The 20,000-nt window shown below is 41.8% G+C and overlaps 3 protein-coding genes across 4 annotated transcripts in view; 1 reads left to right on the top strand and 2 right to left on the bottom strand.

The window, feature by feature from the left end:
* Positions 1-6,169, bottom strand: part of thumpd1 (THUMP domain containing 1) — a 9,316-nt gene extending 3,147 nt beyond the window's left edge. Inside the window, exon 1 of the mRNA XM_077238173.1 lies at positions 5,810-6,169. Coding sequence (XP_077094288.1) covers positions 5,810-6,001 — 192 coding nt within the window. The 5' untranslated portion in view covers positions 6,002-6,169. The remainder of the gene's footprint in view (positions 1-5,809) is intronic.
* Positions 6,170-6,711: 542 nt separating this feature from the next.
* eri2 (ERI1 exoribonuclease family member 2) lies at positions 6,712-14,616 on the bottom strand. The gene is made up of 9 exons (XM_077238165.1): positions 14,304-14,616; positions 14,093-14,151; positions 13,209-13,289; positions 12,979-13,106; positions 12,727-12,880; positions 11,770-11,870; positions 10,753-10,834; positions 8,714-8,802; positions 6,712-8,450 (listed from the first exon to the last, which is right to left on the bottom strand). The coding sequence occupies exons 1-9, from the start codon at positions 14,324-14,326 to the stop codon at positions 7,482-7,484; spliced, it is 1,686 nt and encodes a 561-aa protein (XP_077094280.1). The 5' UTR covers positions 14,327-14,616; the 3' UTR covers positions 6,712-7,481.
* The window catches only part of rexo5 (RNA exonuclease 5), a 30,183-nt gene continuing 24,743 nt past the window's right edge, over positions 14,561-20,000 (top strand). The window contains exons 1-3 of one of the 2 annotated variants that reach the window (XM_077238122.1): positions 14,561-14,965; positions 15,146-15,225; positions 18,193-18,319. In XM_077238122.1, the coding sequence (XP_077094237.1) occupies positions 14,831-14,965; positions 15,146-15,225; positions 18,193-18,319 (342 nt within the window). In that variant the 5' untranslated portion in view covers positions 14,561-14,830. The remainder of the gene's footprint in view (positions 14,966-15,145; positions 15,226-18,192; positions 18,320-20,000) is intronic. The other variant, XM_077238130.1, reaches the window with a different exon arrangement.

Here is a 20,000-nt window from a genome sequence, read left to right as displayed (position 1 = left end):
TATAGTAACACATCTCTATAGTGCACTATACTACAGTAACATCTCTATAGTGAACTATACTACTGTAACACATCTCTATAGTGCACTATACTACAGTAACATCTCTATAGTGAACTATACTACAGTAACATCTCTATAGTGCACTATACTACAGTAACACATCTCTATAGTGCACTATACTACAGTAACACATCTCTACAGTGCACTACACTACAGTAACATCTCTATAGTGAACTATACTACAGTAACATCTCTATAGTGAACCATACTACAGTAACATCTCTATAGTGAACAATACTACAGTAACACATCTCGATAGTGCACTACACTACAGTAACATCTCTATAGTGCACTATACTACAGTAACACCTCTATAGTGAACTATACTACAGTAACACATCTCTATAGTGAACTATTCTACAGTAACACATCTCTATAGTGCACTATACTACAGTAATACCTCTATAGAGAACTATACTACAGTAACATCTCTATAGTGAACTATACTACAGTAACATCTCTATAGTGACCTATACTACAGTAACATCTCTATAGTGAACTATACTACAGTAACATCTCTATAGTGCACTATACTACAGTAACACATCTCTATAGTGCACTATACTACAGTAACACATCTCTATAGTGCACTATACTACAGTAACAACTCTATAGTGCACTATACTACAGTAACATCTCTATAGTGCACTATACTACAGTAACATCTCTATAGTGAACTATACTACAGTAACACATCTCTATAGTGCACTATACTACAGTAACACCTCTATAGTGAACTATACAACAGTAACACCTCTATAGTGCACTATACTACAGTAACATCTCTATAGTGCACTATACTACAGTAACATCTCTATAGTGCACTATACAACAGTAACACCTCTATAGTGCACTATACTACAGTAACATCTCTATAGTGCACTAGACTACAGTAACACATCTCTATAGTGCACTAGACTACAGTAACACATCTCTATAGTGCACTAGACTACAGTAACACATCTCTATAGTGCACTAGACTACAGTAACACATCTCTATAGTGCACTATACAACAGTAACATCTCTATAGTGCACTATACTACAGTAACACATCTCTATAGTGCACTATATTACAGTAACACATCTCTATAGTGCACTATACTACAGTAACACATCTCTATAGTGCACTATACTACAGTAACACATCTCTATAGTGCACTATACTACAGTAACACCTCTATAGTGCACTATACTACAGTAACATCTCTATAGTGAACTATACTACAGTAACATCTCTATAGTGCACTATACTACAGTAACACCTCTATAGTGAACTATACAACAGTAACACCTCTATAGTGCACTATACTACAGTAACATCTCTATAGTGCACTATACTACAGTAACATCTCTATAGTGCACTATACTACAGTAACACATCTCTATAGTGCACTATACTACAGTAACATCTCTATAATGAACAATACTACAGTAACACATCTCTATAGTGAACTATACTACAGTAACACATCTCTATAGTGCACTATACTACAGTAACACATCTCTATAGTGCACTATACTACAGTAACACATCTCTATAGTGCACTATACAACAGTAACACCTCTATAGTGCACTATACTACAGTAACATCTCTATAGTGCACTAGACTACAGTAACACATCTCTATAGTGCACTAGACTACAGTAACACATCTCTATAGTGCACTAGACTACAGTAACACATCTCTATAGTGCACTAGACTACAGTAACACATCTCTATAGTGCACTAGACTACAGTAACACATCTCTATAGTGCACTATACAACAGTAACACATCTCTATAGTGCACTATACTACAGTAACACATCTATATAGTGCACTATACTACAGTAACACATCTCTATAGTGCACTATACTACAGTAACACATCTCTATAGTGCACTATACTACAGTAACACCTCTATAGTGAACTATACTACAGTAACACATCTCTATAGTGCACTAGACTACAGTAACATCTCTATAGTGCACTATACTACTGTAACACATCTCTATAGTGCACTATACTACAGTAACATCTCTATAGTGAACTATACTACAGTAACACATCTCTATAGTGCACTATACTACAGTAACATCTCTACAGTGCACTATACTACAGTAACATCTCTACAGTGCACTATACTACAGTAACATCTCTATAGTGAACTATACTACAGTAACATCTCTATAGTGAACCATACTACAGTAACATCTCTATAGTGAATAATACTACAGTAACACATCTCAATAGTGCACTACACTACAGTAACATCTCTATAGTGCACTATACAACAGTAACACATCTCTATGGTGCACTATACTACAGTAACACATCTCTATAGTGCACTATACTACAGTAACATCTCTATAGTGCACTATACTACAGTAACACATCTCTATAGTGCACTATACTACAGTAACACCTCTATAGTGAACTATACTACAGTAACACATCTCTATAGTGCACTAGACTACAGTAACATCTCTATAGTGCACTATACTACAGTAACACATCTCTATAGTGCACTATACTACAGTAACACATCTCTATAGTGCACTATACAACAGTAACACCTCTATAGTGCACTATACTACAGTAACACATCTCTACAGTGCACTATACTACAGTAACATCTCTACAGTGCACTATACTACAGTAACATCTCTACAGTGAATATACTACAGTAACATCTCTACAGTGCACTATACTACAGTAACACATCTCTATAGTGCACTATACAACAGTAACACCTCTATAGTGCACTATACTACAGTAACACATCTCTACAGTGCACTAGACTACAGTGACACATCTCTACAGTGCACTAGACTACAGTAACACATCTCTATAGTGCACTATACTACAGTAACACATCTCTATAGTGCACTATACTGCAGTAACACATCTCTATAGTGCACTATACTACAGTAACACATCTCTACAGTGCACTATACTACAGTAACACATCTCTATAGTGCACTAGACTACAGTAACACATATCTACAGTGCACTATACTACAGTAACACATCTCTATAGTGCACTATACTACTGTAACACATCTCTACAGTGCACTATACTACAGTAACACATCTCTATAGTGCACTATACTACAGTAACACATCTCTATAGTGCACTAGACTACAGTAACACATCTCTACAGTGCACTAGACTACAGTAACACATCTCTATAGTGCACTATACTACAGTAACACATATCTACAGTGCACTATACTACAGTAACACATCTCTATAGTGCACTAGACTACAGTAACACATCTCTATAGTGCACTATACAACAGTAACATCTCTATAGTGCACTATACTACAGTAACACATCTCTATAGTGCACTATATTACAGTAACACATCTCTATAGTGCACTATACTACAGTAACACATCTCTATAGTGCACTATACTACAGTAACACATCTCTATAGTGCACTATACTACAGTAACACCTCTATAGTGCACTATACTACAGTAACATCTCTATAGTGAACTATACTACAGTAACATCTCTATAGTGCACTATACTACAGTAACACCTCTATAGTGAACTATACAACAGTAACACCTCTATAGTGCACTATACTACAGTAACATCTCTATAGTGCACTATACTACAGTAACATCTCTATAGTGCACTATACTACAGTAACACATCTCTATAGTGCACTATACTACAGTAACATCTCTATAATGAACAATACTACAGTAACACATCTCTATAGTGAACTATACTACAGTAACACATCTCTATAGTGCACTATACTACAGTAACACATCTCTATAGTGCACTATACTACAGTAACACATCTCTATAGTGCACTATACAACAGTAACACCTCTATAGTGCACTATACTACAGTAACATCTCTATAGTGCACTAGACTACAGTAACACATCTCTATAGTGCACTAGACTACAGTAACACATCTCTATAGTGCACTAGACTACAGTAACACATCTCTATAGTGCACTAGACTACAGTAACACATCTCTATAGTGCACTAGACTACAGTAACACATCTCTATAGTGCACTATACAACAGTAACACATCTCTATAGTGCACTATACTACAGTAACACATCTATATAGTGCACTATACTACAGTAACACATCTCTATAGTGCACTATACTACAGTAACACATCTCTATAGTGCACTATACTACAGTAACACCTCTATAGTGAACTATACTACAGTAACACATCTCTATAGTGCACTAGACTACAGTAACATCTCTATAGTGCACTATACTACTGTAACACATCTCTATAGTGCACTATACTACAGTAACATCTCTATAGTGAACTATACTACAGTAACACATCTCTATAGTGCACTATACTACAGTAACATCTCTACAGTGCACTATACTACAGTAACATCTCTACAGTGCACTATACTACAGTAACATCTCTATAGTGAACTATACTACAGTAACATCTCTATAGTGAACCATACTACAGTAACATCTCTATAGTGAATAATACTACAGTAACACATCTCAATAGTGCACTACACTACAGTAACATCTCTATAGTGCACTATACAACAGTAACACATCTCTATGGTGCACTATACTACAGTAACACATCTCTATAGTGCACTATACTACAGTAACATCTCTATAGTGCACTATACTACAGTAACACATCTCTATAGTGCACTATACTACAGTAACACCTCTATAGTGAACTATACTACAGTAACACATCTCTATAGTGCACTAGACTACAGTAACATCTCTATAGTGCACTATACTACAGTAACACATCTCTATAGTGCACTATACTACAGTAACACATCTCTATAGTGCACTATACAACAGTAACACCTCTATAGTGCACTATACTACAGTAACACATCTCTACAGTGCACTATACTACAGTAACATCTCTACAGTGCACTATACTACAGTAACATCTCTACAGTGAATATACTACAGTAACATCTCTACAGTGCACTATACTACAGTAACACATCTCTATAGTGCACTATACAACAGTAACACCTCTATAGTGCACTATACTACAGTAACACATCTCTACAGTGCACTAGACTACAGTGACACATCTCTACAGTGCACTAGACTACAGTAACACATCTCTATAGTGCACTATACTACAGTAACACATCTCTATAGTGCACTATACTGCAGTAACACATCTCTATAGTGCACTATACTACAGTAACACATCTCTACAGTGCACTATACTACAGTAACACATCTCTATAGTGCACTAGACTACAGTAACACATATCTACAGTGCACTATACTACAGTAACACATCTCTATAGTGCACTATACTACTGTAACACATCTCTACAGTGCACTATACTACAGTAACACATCTCTATAGTGCACTATACTACAGTAACACATCTCTATAGTGCACTAGACTACAGTAACACATCTCTACAGTGCACTAGACTACAGTAACACATCTCTATAGTGCACTATACTACAGTAACACATATCTACAGTGCACTATACTACAGTAACACATCTCTATAGTGCACTATACTACTGTAACACATCTCTACAGTGCACTATACTACAGTAACACATCTCTATAGTGCACTATACTACAGTAACACATCTCTATAGTGCACTATACTACAGTAACACATCTCTACAGTGCACTATACTACAGTAACATCTCTATAGTGCACTAGACTACAGTAACACATATCTACAGTGCACTATACTACAGTAACACCTCTATAGTAACATATCTCTGACGTCATGCTGCTCACCTGCTCAGGGCCGTACAGCGCGTCTGCGTACTCGTTGAGGAGGCTGTAGGCTTCGCTCGTGCACTTGCGCTCGTTCATGTTGCAGGTGACGAGCACCCCCTGCGCACCCACCTCCAGCTCGCGGGAGCCCTTGTGTCTCTTGTGCGAGTGCCCGCCGAAGCGCTTCCTGGTCCTCTTGCGCGTGTCAGACATGACTAGCTTTATCAAACAAATCTCCTTGAGATTAAAAAGTGATGAAGAAACTCTGAGGGTATAAACGCGCTCCGGGCACACGCGTGTGTGTTTGTGTCAGTCGCGCTTCAAGCGTTCCACAGCACGCGTCATACAGGGCCACGAAAGGGACATTTAATTACGAAACGCGTTTGACGCGGTTTCAAATTAAAAGTTCCATAAATATGCATCACACGAGCTTTCATAAAAAAATAATGAAAAATAATTTAATCTGTATAAATAATTTTTTTTGCTCAACACTCGAAACCTTCATGCATCAACAATGCATTTGTAATATATATGTTGGAATGCATAATGCAATTTTTAATCAAAAGTTAAAATGCATTATACTGTAATATGTGCAGATTCTTTGTTATATATAAAATAGGTTGTTTATCAAGTGTTTTAATGCATTATTCGGTAACACTTTACAATAAGGTTCATTAGTTAACAATAATTAATGTATGAGCAATACATTTGTTACAGTATTTATTAATCTTTGTTAATGTTAGTAAAAATACAGCTGTTCATGTTAGTGCATTAACTAATGTTAACAAATACAACCTTTGATTTTAATAATGTATTAGTAAATGTTGAAATTAATATTAACTAAGACAGTATGCTGTATACGTGCAGTTTATTATTAATGTTAACTAATGAACCTTATTGTAAATGTCACCCATGATCCTCTCTGAAGTTGTAACAATGAATATATAAGATTTTAATGTATTATAACTGTGGTTACAATTGTCCATTAACTGTGTATGTTTTATCATACAACACAGGTGCATTGCATTACAAGGCATGATTCATAATCATTTTTAATGCATTAGATATAGACTTCATGTAAAGTGTTAACAAAATGTAAGAGTCATCTTTAAAATAACAGCTTATTAAAAATACCATTGAATATTAAAAACAATATATCTGTGGAATGAATTTCCTTCATAGAGTCTAAACTGGAATACATCATCTCTATATACACACACATACAGATGTTTCTACAGATATGCATTAACTCTTTACAAAAGGGATTTATTCACAGCTTTCTTAAAGGGTTAGTGCAAAAATGAAAACTAGCCCATGATTTACTCAGCCTGAAGTCATCCTAGGTGTATATGACTCTTCTTTCAGACGAATACAATCAGAGTTATATTTAAACATGTCCTGGCTCTTTCAAGCTTTATAATGCCAGTTAATGGCTGTTTCTGTTTTAAAGTGCATAAAAGTGCATCTGGATTTATGATGCACAGATAAACTTTTATGATGGATAGATGCAGGTTTATGGACTTCAAAACAGAAACAGCCTGGAAGAGCCGGGACATTTTTTAATATAGCCTAACTCTGATTGTATTCGTCTGAAAGAAGAATGTCATATACACCTAGGAGGGCTTGAGGCTGAGGGGTAATTTTAATTTTTGGGTGAAAGATCCCGGTAAACTCATGACAGGCGTGACTGTGTTCATCTGAGTGCTGTGGATCTGCAGGTGTGTGGCGTTCTGCCCGGGATTAGTCCAGACTCCCACTGGAAGAATCCGCAGCTGTGGCGTGTGACGGGGCAGCAGAAGAACACACGCCCGTGGTTCGGGCCCCCGTTCCCCACCGTCAGGCGCCGGGCCCTGCGGCCACACACACACAGAGGAGCCGTGCGCTTCCCAGCGAGACCGGCAGCAGCAGGGCCAGGGGGGCGGGGCCTGCTGGGGGGTGGGGCTCTGTTGACGCTGGGGGGCCGGGCTTTGAGTACGCTCGGGGGCGGGGCTTTGTGGACGCTGGGGGGTGTGTCTCTGTGGACACTGAAGGGGGCGTGGCCTAAGAAGCGAGAGAGCGGCCCGTACGGGTCTGTGTGTGTGTAAGAGTGTGTGTGTGTGAGTGTGTATGGGACAGGTCTGGGTGTTTTAAAGAGACTGGAGGAGACACAGGAGATGGTGGGTTTGAGCCGGTCTGATGTGGTTTTGCTGGGTTCGTTCTCATCAGGCTCCTCCCCCAGAGCAACAGGCTCCTCCCCCTCCTCGGTCAGCAGGACTCCGTCGCTCCAGCAGGCGTCTTGGGTCTCGGGGTCGTAGGTCGTGTCGGAGAGCCCGGCCAGCGCGGTGTTGCAAGACTTCTGGAGGTTTCCCAGCGGTGTGTTTGTGCTGGAGAGGACGGTGACCGGCAACACCAGCGCTCGACACACACTCGTCTGAGGCTGGTCACACACACTCGGCTGCGGCTGGTTACACACACTCGGAGCGGAGCGACACACACTCCTCTGCAGCTGGTCACACACACTCGGAGCAGAGCGACACACACTCGTCTGCGGCTGGTCACACACACTCGGCTGCGGCTGGTTACACACACTCGGAGCGGAGCGACACACACTCCTCTGCAGCTGGTCACACACACTCGGTGCTGCACAGATGTTCCCCCGCTGAGGTCTGGGCTTCACCGGCGCCTGAGAAAGAGAAAGAGAAAGAGAAAGAGAAAGAGAAAGAGAAAGAGAAAGAGAGAGAGAGAGAGATGCTGCTATAATAACCCTCAGCGCTTACTCCAGACTGGCTGTGATGTCATGAAGGGGCGGAGTCACCAGTCTGTGATGTCATGCAGGGGGTGGAGTCATCTGTCTGTGATGTCATGTAGGGGGCGGAGTCACATGTCAGTGAAGTCAAGCAGGGGAGGAGTCGCCAGCCGATGATGTCATGGGGCGGGGTTACTCACCCGCTGCAGAGTCTTGGTGAGGGTCAGGAAACAGCCGTCACACACCATCCTCCACGCCAGCAGAGCCGTGTTCCTCGCGTCCACCAGACCTGCGCGCACAGAGTTTGTGTGTGTGTGTGATGAATTCTGGAATCCACTGCTGCATCAATGTATATCTAATGAGTGATTATTTACATTTACATTTTTACATTTATTCATTTAGCTGACGCTTTTATCCAAAGCGACTTACAATTGCTATATGTCAGAGGTCGCACGCCTCTGGAGCAACTAGGGGTTAAGTGTCTTGCTCAGGGACACATTGGTGTCTCACAGTGGATTCGAACCCGGGTCTCTCACACCAAAGGCATGTGTCTTATCCACTGTGCCATCACCACATATAATCAAACATCTTTAAGGAAGTGCTAAAAAAATTTCATTGAGCTAATAGAAAAAAACGCTAACAATCCTAGGTTGTTATTTAATATTATAAATACAGTTATAAACCGTCCTATATTAAATCTAGATCCTACCCCATTGACATGCGAGAACTTTCTTAATTCATTTAAAACTACGATTGAGAACCTCAGAGGAATTATACCACAAATGAGCAGTGACTTTTCGGGGCCTTGTTTCACAGACTGCAGTTTTTAATCAATTTGAACTCATTACATTTCAGCGGCTGTGGGATATTGTAAGCAGGCTGAAACCGGCCGTGCCGGTTATAGATATGGTTCCTCCATGGTTTTTAAAAGAAAACATTGAGGTTATTGGGCCTAGTATTCTTCAGATTGTGAATAAAAGCTTAGATACGGGTATTTTTCCTAGCATGCTGAAACGGGCCTTTGTGTAACCTGTACTAAAAAACCCAATTTAGATCCAACTAACTTGAGTCATTTCACACCGTTCTCTCATCTCTCATTTATGTCAAAACTTTTAGAAAAAGTGGCGTTTAATCGACTACATGTTTACTTAGAACAGAATAAGATTGGTGAAGATTACCAGTCTGGTTTTAAGCATCATCATTCCACAGAGACTGACCTTGTGAAAGCGTGGTTTACTGACGACAGTGATTCAGCAGTGTGTGTTTTATTACACCTAACTGCAGCTGTTGATACGATAGTTTAAGTCAGACTAGTTAAAGTGCTACCTGACCGCTAGAAGCATGGAAGATTTGGCTCGTACACATCGAGATCGACAGCAGTTGTGTGTGGTGTGCCACAAGGCTCTATCCTGGCCACAACGCTTTTCTCCCTTTATATGCTCCCGTCGGGAGACATTTTCAAGAAGTATGACTTTGCATTTCATCGCTATGCAAATAAAAGTGACATTGACATGGTATTAATCAATATTTTTCCTTCTAAATATCACACGAGTTGAATGTCTTCTCTAAGCTTATGAGATTTTACTTTGTTATTGAAGTTAGCAGTGTGATTCCTGAAATGTTCTTTCACGTATTCTCTAATGTCTGTATTTGATATCTGAGCGCAGTAACAATGCTTGGTAATTCAGAGATGAAATATGGACTTCTTCAACACACGTCTGCTGTTCTAGGGTACTCTGACAGCTCTGCTCATCGAAGGCTATAGTTTAAGGGACTTTTCTCAGTTAAAGTCAGACTGAGATGTGGCTCTCCTTGAGAGAAAGAACACATTATCTTGATGTTTTGAGATGACTCTCCTGATTATAGTTAGAGTCTGGCCAAATCCAACCTTGAAGAAGCTGTGTGTGTGTGTGCGTGAGTGTGTGTTAGTCTTTTACAGGAGATTGCCTGACTTGTTGTTAGGTGCGGTTGTCAGCTGCATAATCTGAGGCCTGGGTGAAGGGTGCAGCAGTAGCTGTATGCTGCTTTGAGTTTAAGGCCGTTATTAACCCCCCAGAGCAGTGTGGAGCACGGCAAACTATCTTCAGGAAACAACAATTCTTTCTTTTATTATAACTCTGACTCTTGACTTGAATTGACTGCACTTCTGACTCCGGGTCTTAATGAATCATATCTGGACCTTGGGTCTTTAACTGTAAATCCCCTAACAGCGAGACAGAGAGTGTGTGTGTGTGTGTACCTGAGTGCTCTCGGCCGGTGAACTGGATGCCGAGGTCCAGCAGAGCTCCTCTCAGACCCTTGGGCTTCCTGTTATAGAACAGCTGACACACAACACACACTTTACCGCGCGATTCAATGATCTCATGCAATAAACAGTGGAGAAAACCAGGAACCAAAGCAGAATGATTTCTAGCCTGTGCCAGAGAGCTGTGAGTGTGTGTGAGAGTGTGTATAAGTGTGTGTGTGTGTATGTGTTGATGTACAAGGTCTGTGCATAACGCGTGTGTGTGTGTGTAACTGAGTGTGAGTGAGGATGTGTTTGAGTATGCACGTGTATGTGTGTGGGTGTTGATTTAGAAGGTTTGTGTATAACGCATGCGTGTGTGAGAGAGAGTGTGTGTGTGTGTGTTGATTTAGAGGGTTTGTGTATAACGCATGCGTGTGTATAAGAGTGTGAGTGTATATGAGTGTGAGTGTGTATGAGAGTGTGTGTGTGTGTGTGAGTGTGAGATTTGATTTAGAAGGTTTGTGTATAACTCATGTGTGTGTTTGTATAAGTGTGTGAGTGAGTGTGTGTGTATTAGAGTGTGTGTGTTTGTGTGTGTTTGTGTGTGTGTGTGTGTGTGAGAGAGTGTGTGAGTGTGTGTGAGAGAGTGTGTGAGTGTGTGTGAGAGAGTGTGTGTGTAACTGAGTGTGAGTGAGGATGTGTTTGAGTATGCACGTGTATGTGTGTGGGTGTTGATTTAGAAGGTTTGTGTATAACGCACGTGTGTGAGAGAGAGTGTGTGTGTGTGTGTTGATTTAGAGGGTTTGTGTATAACGCATGCGTGTGTATAAGAGTGTGAGTGTATATGAGTGTGAGTGTGTATGAGAGTGTGTGTGTGTGTGTGTGAGTGTGAGATTTGATTTAGAAGGTTTGTGTATAACTCATGTGTGTGTTTGTATAAGTGTGTGAGTGAGTGTGTGTGTATAAGAGTGTGTGTGTATAAGAGTGTGTGTGTGTGTGTGTGTGTGTGTGAGAGAGTGTGTGCGTTACCCTGTATGTGGCTCGCAGGTCGATCCAGCTCTTCAGAGCTTCAGGAACTCTCAGCTGCTTCCGCTTGCACTCGTACAGCAAACAAACACCCAAATCCCAGTCTACATCAACACACACACACACGTTACACATGAACCTTCTACATCAACACACACACACACGTTACACATGAACCTTCTACATCAACACACACACACACACGTTACACATTAACATTCTACATCAACACACACACACACACACACACGTTACACATGAACCTTCTACATCAACACACACACACCTTACACATGAACCTTCTACATCAACACACACACACACGTTACACATGAACCTTCTACATCAACACACACACACACGTTACACATGAACCTTCTACATCAACACACACACACACACGTTACACATTAACATTCTACATCAACACACACACACACACACACACACGTTACACATGAACCTTCTACATCAACACACACACACCTTACACATGAACCTTCTACATCAACACACACACACACGTTACACATGAACCTTCTACATCAACACACACACACACACACACACACACACACACAAACACACGCGTGCGTTACACATGAACCTTCTACATCAACACACACACACACACACACACACACACACGTTACACATGAACCTTCTACATCAACACACACACACACACACACACACACACACACACAAACACACGCGTGCGTTACACATGAACCTTCTACATCAACACACACACACACACACGTTACACATGAACCTTCTACATCAACACACACACACACACACACACAAACACACACACAAACACACGCGTGCGTTACACATGAACCTTCTACATCAACACACACACACGCAAGCACACACACACACACACAAACACACACGTGCGTTACACATGAACCTACGCGAGACACACACGAGCCGTGAGCGAGTCGTTCTCACCTGACCATGTGACGAAAGCACAGATGTGTCCTGAGGGGGCGGGGCCAGATCTGTCTGTCTCATAGGCCACGCCCCTCTCCTGCTGGAGGCCCTGCAGCCAGCGCTCGAACCTGGACAGGCAGATGTGGAGCGGGGGGGCGGAGTCCACCTGATCCTGTCAGCCAATCACACGGTCAGACACACACACATCACTGATCCTGTCAGCCAATCACACGGTCAGACACACACACACACACACACACACCCACCCACCTGTGTGATGCCCGTGAGCTGCGAGCAGAAGCCTGATAACACCGGGTGTTCCTGCGGCTGGACGAACGAGTGGAACTCAGACTCGACGGCTCCGTTACACAGATTCAGCAGAACCGCTGGAAATTCGACTGAGGGGAAACAACACAGAGCTCAGTGTGTATGTGTGTGTGTGTGTGTTTGTGCGTGTGAGTGACAGTCTTTCCAGCACGTGTGTGTGTGTGTGGACTCACTGATCTCTGGCCTGAAGCTGTTCTTCTCTCTCCAGCACGTCGACTCAAAGTCAATGATGATGAGGAAGGAGAAGCGCTGCTCTGAGGAACACAGACAATAGGGTTATTATCATTACACTCCTGGAGGAGCTGAGAGAAGAACACACACACACACACACACACACACCTTCACGTCTATTGCGATCTCAAAGTTCTGGCCAGTTGATAATACCTAGAATATCTAAATCGACTGCCGGCGGTAGATCCTTTTCCTATTTAGCACCAAAACTTTGGAACAATCTTCCTAACATTGTCCGGGAAGCAGACACAGTCTGTCAGTTCAAAGCTAGACTAAAAACACATCTCTTTGACCTAGCATTCACATAACACTCTATAGACTTCTATAATTCAATATTAGGCTGCTTAGATTAGGTCAGCCGGCACTGGGAACACTTCCCATAAATCCTGATGTACACACACACACACACACACACACGACCTGCGCATGGACACGACGACAACGCAGTCCTGAAGTGCTACTAGTCTCTCCCCTGAAAGACGAGGCGGAAGCGATAACAAAATCTCAGAGCTCCAGGCACTGTTTTATGCAAATGAGCGGCCGGATCGCATTAAGGGTTTTCTGTTAGAACGGTGTGTGTTAGCGGCCCCTAAGTTAATAACTAATGATCTTTGCAACGGAAGTGAATCAATCAAAACTAACTTTATCTGGACAATAACTTTATTCTAGATCTGCTGTAAAGCCTAAACAATCTCTGTTACTTTAATTTCCTATTATCACTGTAAAGCTGCTTTAAAACAGTCCATATTGTTAAGAGCGCTGTATAAATGAAGGTGAATTTACTTCACATACACACACATATACACACACACACACACACACTTACTGCGGAGAGACTGATGAGCTCCTGACGACTGACTGCGCCTCCGGATCAGACCCAGCTCTCTGAGGACACACACACAATGCATTATATACACACACGCACAGAAATATATATATATTATAACACATTTAATATCAGTGTATAGTGTTTATTTATAATATAATAATAATGTGTAGGGTATTATTGTGTGTAGCATCATATGTTTGTTTCTTACTTCGCCAGATTCTTGGTTGACATGTTCTTGCTGTTCTTCACACTCGCGTTAAACAGACAAACATCTGCTGAATTACTTATTAAACGTTAAACATCTAAAACATGACTGGAATTAATCGTCACAATAAAAACGCTGAAAACACTCGCGCAGTTTTGAATCACCCGCACATTAAGGTCATTTCCGTTGTTAAGCTGCACTTCCGGTTTCGTATGCTTGTTGTTGTCACGTGTTTCTCAGCGCGGAGCCTGTGATTGGTCGAAAGCGGAAGTAGTCGCACAACGATCAGTGGATCTTAATCGAAGTCAGAGCTATAGATCAGTCAACACACGTGTTGTTTTCCTTCATGTGTTTACATTGTTATATCGTTGTATTTACTATAGACTGACGTCATGACGTTTTAAATTAAACACTGTGTGTTTTAGTTATCCGTGGATATGATTGCATGTTAATCAGACTGTTGTTTCAAGGAAAATGAACTGTAGAAGAGTATTTCTCATCATCATCAGTGGATTATTGTGACAGAAGAGATGAAGATCGACACACCGGCTGATCAACAGATGGAAACTTCATCTTCATCATCCTCGTGCTGTAAGAGGAAGGCAGTGGACAGTCTGATCTCACACTCATGTCAGAAGAGAGTGAAACTAGAGCCAATCCCACAGGTGACTTCACTTATATTCACTCATAATCATTCATGCTCACTCATATTCACTCACTGATTCATCACTGGTCATTAACCTCTTAACACCGATCCGCAAAATCCTCAGTGTTGAGTTCATAAAGCCAGTATGTTGTGTTGGGTCATCCAGTGTGTGTGTGTTTGTTTGTTTGTGTGTGATCAGGATGTGCTGACGGTGAAGGACGTGTGTGATCTGATCAAGTATGTCACACTCAGACGCTCTCACAGTGTGAAGAAGCCCAGGTACACACACACACACACACACACACACACACACACACACACACACACACACACACACACACACACACACACACACACACACACACACACAAACAAAATACTTGACAGAACATCCATTAAGTGTTAGACAGTATTCTAGGTTATACGTACAGAAGTTTTTTGTCCAATAATAAAAGTCTGTTTTTTCAGAGTTAAGTAGTGGGAAATTACTAGTCATCATACATGCATTCCGTTAATTTCTCGAATTGGTAGGTTTAGTCGGGGAGTGAAGAAATATAGAGCTGAGTATTATCAGCATAACAGTGAAAACTAATGCCATGTTTCCTAATGATATCTCCTAACGGTAGCATGTAGAGAGTGAACAGCAGCGGTCCTAGTACTGAGCCTTGTGGTACACCATACTGAACTTGTGATCGATAAGACATCTCTTCATTTCTTCATCTCTTCATTTACTGCTACATCTTTTCATTTACTGCTACATCTTTTCATTTACTGCTACATCTTTTCATTTACTGCTACATCTTTTCATTTACTGCTACATCTTTTCATTTACTGCTACATCTTTTCATTTACTGCTACATCTTTTCATTTACTGCTACATCTTTTCATTTACTGCTACAAACTGATAGCGGTCAGATAAATATGATTTAAACCATGCTAGTGCAATTCCACTAATGCCAACATAGTTTTCTAGTCTATTTAAGAGAACGTTGTGGTCGATAGTGTCAAATGCAGCACTAAGATCAAGTAACAGTAATAGAGAGATACAACCACGATCGGATGATAAGAGCAAATCATTTGTGACTCTAATGAGAGCTGTCTTTGTACTATGATACGGTCTAAATCCTCACTGGAAATTCTCGCAGATAAATGGACTGCATTTATATAGTGGTTTCACAGACCCAATGGCCACCAAAGCACTACATATTTGCCTCTCATTCACCCATTCACTCAGTCATTCACACACTGACGGCGGTGTCAGCCATGCAAGGCGCCATCCAGCTCGTCGGGAGCAGCTGGGGTTAGGTGTCTTGCTCAAGGACATCTCGACACTTGGTCAGGTGGAACCGGGGATTGAACCACCAACCTTCCGGTTTGTAGACAACCTACATGAACCACTGAGCACTGCCGCCCCTATACCCTATAAAGATACCATTTCTTTCTAAAAAGGAACACAGTTGTGAGGATACTGCCTTTTCTAGTATCTCTGACAGAAAAGGTAGATTTGAGATCGGCCTGTAATTGACTAATTCTGTAGGATCAAGTTGCGTATTTTAAAAAGAGGTTTAATAATGGCCAGCATAAAGGGGAACTTGGCAACTCTAGCTATTTCTTCGCTGATTCGCGTATATTTCACAACACTGTCGTAGAAAAACTCACTAGCGGCCCCTCCTCCCCCTCTCTACCGCTGCTCATGTGCATTTGCTATTATCGGAGCCGGGCAACTTTACCGTTCTTATCGCTGACCGGCGTGGCTAACCCGTATTGAGGGCGTCGTGTGTGTTTATGTCGAATTGCCGTAAAGCAGTTTGAGTTTCTCGCTCGTTCTCGCTTCTCACGAGACTTCCTATTTCCATCTTACCTGGACGTTAGTCCGCATGTTGCAAGGTTGGTTTTCCACCCGGGAATGCTGGGGGGAGCGGGGGAAGTCACCATTCTCACTAGAACAGGTTATTTAAGTTCCCCTTTAAAGGGGTGGTTGATTATGATTTCACTTTTCTAGCTTTAGTTAGTGTGTAATGTTGCTGTTTGAGCATAAACAACATCTGCAAAGTTACGACGCTCAAAGTTCAAAGCAAAGCGAGATATTTTCTTTTAAAGAAATTGCTTTTTAAGGACTACAACAAACGGCTGTTAGGGACTACACGACATTCCTCCAGGGTTAGTGACATCACCAACTCTAAAATTTACATAAACCCCGCCCCCGGGAATGAGATTTCACGACTGAATATGCTAATCAGTGACACATAAGCTACATAAATTCATCTACCAACTATTCAGAAATGTTGTCTACATGTTGTCACTTGAGTTTCTACATCTTTGTCTGAGTCCAGTTTGAAAATAAAAAGCTAAAAAATTTAGAAATGTTCAGGACTCAAGCTCTTGTAGCTCCACCCCCTGTGTCGGGAGCAGAAGCTCATTTGCATTTAAACTGGGACAGACACAAAAAGGTTTATTTTTGCTCAACCTCAAAAAGTGACAATTTTAACATGCCATATAAAAATATCTGTGGGGTATTTTGAGCTAAAACTTCACACACACACTCTGAGGACATCAGAGACTTATTTTACATCTTGTGAAAACGGCATTAAACCAACCCTTTAAAAGTTTTTAGTACGTATCCTAGTGACAAAGATGAATTAATGATATTAAGAAGAGGATCTATGACCTCTGGAAGCATCTCTTTCAGTAGTTTAGTCGGTATAGGGTCTAACATACATGTTGATTTAGATGATTTAACGAGTTTAGAAAATTCTTCCTCTCCTATAGCAATGAATGAATGTAATGTTTCGTCAGGGAGACTACACTGCACTGTCTGATGCGATACTGGAGTAGACGATTGCATAGTTATAATTTTCTCTCTGATATTATCAATCTTATAAGTGAAGAAGTTCATAAAGTCATTACTGCTGTGCTGCTTGGAAACTTCTGGGCTTGAAACTTTATTTTTCGTCAGTTTAGCAACTGTTTCAAATAAATACCTAGGATTATGTATATTTTCTTCTAATAGCGTTGAAAAATAAGCAGATCTAGCAGCTTTTAAAGCCTCTCTGTAAGCAATCGAGCTCTCCTTCCATGACATGCAAAATACCTCTAGTTTTGTTTTCTTCCAGTTTCGCTCCATTTTTCTGTTCACACACTACACACTCACATACACACAACAGTCACGCACACGCACTCATTTACACACATACACACACACACACACCGTTTGATTGCCAGGTGACTGTGTGTTTCTGTGTTCAGCTGGTTCAGCGTCAGTGATGATGCGCGTCTGTCCCGCGTGAACGTGATGATTCTGGACGGACTGACGCAGAGTCACTTCTACAGATACTTCAGTCACTTCACACACCTCAGCAGCAAATACAGCTCAGTGAGTGTCTCACACACACACACACACACACACACACACACACACACACACACACACACACACACACACACACACACACAAACACGTATAGTCACTCACTCACTCACTCACTCACTCTCACACTCACTCACTCTCACACTCACTCACTCTCACACTCACTCACTCACACTCACTCTCACACTCACTCACACTCACTCTCACACTCACTCACTCACACTCACTCTCACACTCACTCACTCACTCTCACACTCACTCACTCTCACACTCACTCACTCACACTCACTCTCACACTCACTCACTCTCACACACACTCACTCACACTCACTCTCACACTCACTCACTCACACTCTCACACTCACTCACTCTCACACTCACTCACTCTCACACTCACTAACTCTCACACTCTCACACTCACTCTCACACTCACTCACACACTCACTCACTCTCACACTCACTCACTCTCACACTCACTAACTCTCACACTCTCACACTCACTCTCACACTCACTCTCACACTCACTCACTCTCACACTCTCACACTCACTCTCACACTCACTCACACACTCACTCACTCTCACACTCACTCTCACACTCACTCACTCTCACACTCACTCACACACTCACTCTCACACTCACTCTCACACTCACTCACTCACACACTCACTCTCTCTCACACTCACTCTCACACTCACTCACTCTCACACTCACTCTCACTCACTCTCACACACACTCACTCTCACACTCACTCTCACACTCACTCACACACTCACTCACTCTCACACTCACTAACTCTCACTCACTCTCACACTCACTCTCACACTCACTCACTCACACTCACTCACACACTCACTCTCACACTCACTCACTCTCACACTCACTCACACACACACACTCTCACACTCACTCACTCTCACACTCACTCACTCTCACACTCACTCACTATCACACTCACTCACTCGCACACTCACTCACACACTCACTCTCACACTCACTCACTCTCACACTCACTCTCACACTCACTCACTCTCACACTCACTCACTCTCACACTCACTCACTCTCACACTCACTCACTCTCACACTCACATTCACTCACTCTCACACTCACTCACTCACACACTCACACTCAATCACTCTCACTCACTCTCACACTCACATTCACTCACTCTCACACACGCACACACACTCACTCACTCACTCTCACTCACACACACTCACTCACTCACACACGCTCACTCACTCTCACACTCACTCACTCAATCTCACACTCACTCACTCTCACTCACACACTCACTCACTCTCACACTCACTCTCACACACTCACTCACTCACACACGCACACACACTCACTCACTCACTCAATCTCACACTCACTCAATCTCACACTCACTCACTCACACACGCACACACACTCACTCACTCACTCAATCTCACACTCACTCACTCACACACTCACTCACTCTCACACTCACTCACTCTCACTCACTCTCACATCCACTCACACACTCACTCTCACTCTCACACTCACACTCACTCACACACTCACTCACTCTCACACTCACTCACTCTCACTCACTCACTCTCACACTCACTCACTCACTCTCACACTCACTCACTCTCACACTCACACTCACACTCACTCACTCTCACTCACTCACTCACACACTCACTCTCACACTCACTC

The sequence above is a fragment of the Siphateles boraxobius genome, unplaced genomic scaffold, assembly GCF_051911475.1.
Source record: "Siphateles boraxobius isolate OS27281-9 unplaced genomic scaffold, OSU_SipBor_1 10, whole genome shotgun sequence".
NCBI classification, from domain to species: domain Eukaryota; kingdom Metazoa; phylum Chordata; class Actinopteri; order Cypriniformes; family Leuciscidae; genus Siphateles; species Siphateles boraxobius.
This window is presented reverse-complemented; position numbering and strand designations above follow the sequence as displayed.